Consider the following 4,071-nt stretch of genomic DNA (forward strand, 5'->3'; position numbering starts at 1 on the left):
AATCCAAATCGCACACTATAATAAGACCTAAAATTAATTTTGAATTTATTCTCAATATTTTTTTTGCTTTATCCACAAATTTAACATTTTGTAGTCATTGATATATCAAATAAGAAAGAAGATTAGTTGTAACTCAACACCATCACATGACATAGGAAGGATTGTACGTTGAATGTCTTTGTCAGGCTTGTAAGTTATTTCAATGATACTTTTTCAACAAACCTCACATGATTTTTGCGGCCTTCATTAAATTCACCCACTTTTTTTCCATAAAAAGCAAAGCATCTCAATCTTCCACACACACTCACTTCCCTTCCCACTTACAGAGAAACAAGCCAACCCTAAAAATCAACAACCCAACAATCATCATCACAAGTTAAACTCAATCTCTCTCTCAAACTTCTTCCCTTCCCACTCACACAGAAACAATCAAACCCTAAAAATCAACAACCCAACAATCCTCACAAATTAAACTCTCTCTCCACTCTCTCTCAAATTTCAGGAAAAACATAAAACCCTAAATAGGGACAAATGTCGGATAAGTAATCTCTCTTTTCTCTCTCTACATATTCACACACACATATATATAGATAGATAGATATCATATACATGTGTTTATATGTTCTCTAATTCAATTTCTCTCTCTCCTCTTTCAGAACCGAACCTACATCTGCATCTACAACCAAAGTCCATGTGACAGCCCTAGACGGCCTCGTCAATGTCAACTCTCTCTTTACCGTCGCCGTCTTCATGGGTCTCTCTTTCACCACGCCGGGCCAACGGAGCCTCGAGGACCGAGTGCACTGCGACGCAGACGCTACCGTCGCCAGGAAGCTCCTCGTGTTCGAGGTTGTTTCGTTCAGCTTCTTCCTCTTCTCCTCCCTTGTCGCGCAGGGTCTCAAACTGGCCATCAATCTGTTGAACAGCAACGACGTGGATAATGCCACTAAGGCACTCATTAACCTCAAGGCCCTCAGATTTGGGATGTTGGCTTCGGCCTTTGGATCGGTCATGGGTTGCGTGTTCTTGATGCTTTCGATGATCAATGTGATCCAGATTCGATTGGGGATGTTGTCTTGTGGGAGCAAATCAACTATTCATGCGGTCGCCGCGCTGGTTATACTGGTTACATCTGCACTTTTGATGTATATATCCACAGCTATATTTATTTTTATTAGGGGTGGTAAATTATCACACGACATAAATTAAAAATGTTTGAGTTTGACATAAATGGATTTGGGTCATAAAAGGTTGACAAAATTAATAGTTTATTTACCCGTGTTGGGTTAGGATTGAGGCATTAAATATGTGTAATTCGTTTATAACCCATTTAACTCAACATGTTATAATTTTACCTTTTTAAATCCAATTATTATGAATAGTGAAGTCATTTCAACATAAACTTTATCTTTTTATTTTGAATATTTGGGTTAATTATGACATTTTTTTTTTCTATTATCTAGTATTTGACAAAATATTAAATGTGTCATTTTGATAAACAGATCATTAAATAGGTTAACACGTTTATCTGTTTAACGTTTATCTGTTTAATAAATGGGTTGGGTTGGGTTAGTATTGAGAATTATTGACACGATTATTAAATGGGTTGGATTTAAATTTACCTATTTAATATAATATCCTTAAATCGATACGAACACGAATTACCACACCTAACTTTAATGCACTAAGTGAAACTTGTGAGTCCGTGTTTTGTATATATCTTATTGAATGTTCAAAATGTAAAATGTACTTCGAGTATGAAATTATGCACAGGAAGTGTGGTTCTTGGATGATGTTATTTTTGGAAGATTTGGTCTTTGATTGTCTGCAAGACAAAACCCTTTGGCTTCAATTGATGCTTAGTTATGTGCATTTGCCAAAAAATTTACTCCTGATAACATTTACTTGAGACATAATGGATTAATTATAAGCAGATTAAAATGATGGATTAATAAAAGTAGATTACTGTAAAGTAACTGGGTCATTTTTATTATTATTTTTTTTTTTATCCTGACAAACAAAGAGAAGTAGCACATATCAAGCTAAACAATCCCGAGTTGCTATAAGAAAAACATTATGAAAGAACAACATCTCTAGAAAGAGAACCTCTGGATAGTGCCGCTAAAGCATGAGTCACCTCATTGCCATGCCTATAAACATGGCGAAGACAAGCTGAGGAGAAACTCCGAAGCGCCACATGAATATCAAAGGAAATGGCATGAATATCAAGTGGTCCAGAATCGACATTCAAAATAGCATTAACCACCACCAAAGAATCAGATTCAAACTAAACATGATAAAACTAAAAAGACAACGCCCAAAACACAGCCTTACGCAGACATATAGCCTCAGCCAACGTCGTAGTAGAAACTGGAAACGGACTAAAAACCACAGCCTTCAAGATAACACCTGAGGAATCACGAAAGACAACCCCACCACCCCCCACTTGGGAAGATTGATGAAAGAACGCATCCACATTACATTTGACAATACCTGAAGGGGGAGGCAATCGATATGATAATGAAGATGAAAATCATGAACAAGAGGAAGAATCAACCCGCCCGCTTGACAAATAGCACTGTGAAACATGAGATGCCTCCTTGAACTCCCAAAAAAATGAACACGCCATCCCAACCACCCGATGAGCATCCCAAACTTCCTTAGTAAACAGAAGTTTGTTACGAGCCTTCTAAATAAACCAACAACAACACACAACAAACCCCAAGACATCGGACCCCCTCTCCTTTGGCATCCACTGTCGAGCCACCAACCACTAATCAGTAAAGGAAGAAGGGTGAACCACAGAAAAATCAAAATGAAGTGGGGAGAACATCCAAACCTGAACTGAAAAGAAACACTGAAACAGTAATTGTTCAAGAGATTCCACCTCTAAACCACAACGCGGGGAAATAATATACACATCAAGACTGCGACCAACTAAGCATTCCCGAACCGGAACAGCTAGCTTACAATACCTCCACAGGAGATGTTGTAATTTTGGCGGAACCTTACATGACCATATACTATCCCACAGAAACTGACAGGAAGAAAGGGAACCAGGAATAATCGATGATCTCCTCCCATAACATAAAAGGTTGTAAGCTAATTTATAAGCGGACTTTACCGAAAACAGACCATTAGACTTTAAATCCCACGCCAACCTATCCGTTTTTGAAAAAAAAAACTAAAACTACATTTAAGGATTGCATCAACAGTGGTTGGCGGAAATAAAGTACAAAGCAAAGCCACATTCCAGCCATGAGACAAATTATCCAACAGCTCAGCCACAAACTGGGGAACCACAGAAATTACTGGCATTAGAAGTGGAAAGAGTGCCCTGGAATCCAACGATCTGAGTAAACCAAATACTTCGTCAGGCCTATAAAGGATTTAATCCCATAGAAGCTTCCAAAAACGAACAATGAGGAAAATATTTAGCTTTAAATAGATTAAACGCCATCCCTTAATGAAGAACCTGAAAGTTCCAACCATGCTTAGCCAACAAAGCTGTATTGAAAGTTTCAAAACAATAAAAACCTAAACCCCTATCCTCTTTAGGCTCACATAAAGACTCTCAGGCTACCCAATTAAGACTCGAAAAAGCTCCCGATTTAGCCCACCAGAATCGGCAAGCATACCCCAAAAGAGATACACAAATTTTACGAGTCAACTTGAAGCACGACATCACATAAGTTGGTAAAGCACCCAAAACCGCTTTGATTAACACTTCCTTTCCAGCGGGAAACAGTAATAGAGATTTCCAGGAGGCTAATTGATCAGACACTCGCTGAACAATATAATGAAACACATCCCATTTAAAACGACTAATAAGCGCCAGCATACCCAAATACTTAGCACATAGTCCTTCCTCTCGAATCCCCAAGATATGACATAAGCAAGATTTGATGTCCACAGAAGTATTTTTGGAGAATATGATAGATGATTTAGAAAAATTAATCTGCTGCCCAGACGCCTTTTCATACCGCTGAAAAAGCTTCTTAAGAAAAAGAATTTCTGCTGTAGAAGCCTGACAAAACAGAATTGAGTCATCCGCAAAAAATAAGTGGGAGA

At 38.1% G+C, this 4,071-nt stretch overlaps 1 protein-coding gene across 1 annotated transcript; it reads left to right on the forward strand.

Annotated features, from left to right (window-relative positions):
- Positions 1 to 290: 290 nt before the first annotated feature.
- LOC132310172 (uncharacterized) lies at positions 291 to 1,357 on the forward strand. Its single transcript, XM_059808390.1, has 2 exons — positions 291 to 542; positions 657 to 1,357. The coding sequence occupies exons 1-2, from the start codon at positions 532 to 534 to the stop codon at positions 1,207 to 1,209; spliced, it is 564 nt and encodes a 187-aa protein (XP_059664373.1). The 5' UTR covers positions 291 to 531; the 3' UTR covers positions 1,210 to 1,357.
- Positions 1,358 to 4,071: the final 2,714 nt, after the last annotated feature.

This window comes from Cornus florida, unplaced genomic scaffold, assembly GCF_030987335.1.
Source record: "Cornus florida cultivar Cherokee Brave unplaced genomic scaffold, ASM3098733v1 CherokeeBrave_3.0.0_Hap2_Chr05, whole genome shotgun sequence".
NCBI lineage: Eukaryota > Viridiplantae > Streptophyta > Magnoliopsida > Cornales > Cornaceae > Cornus > Cornus florida.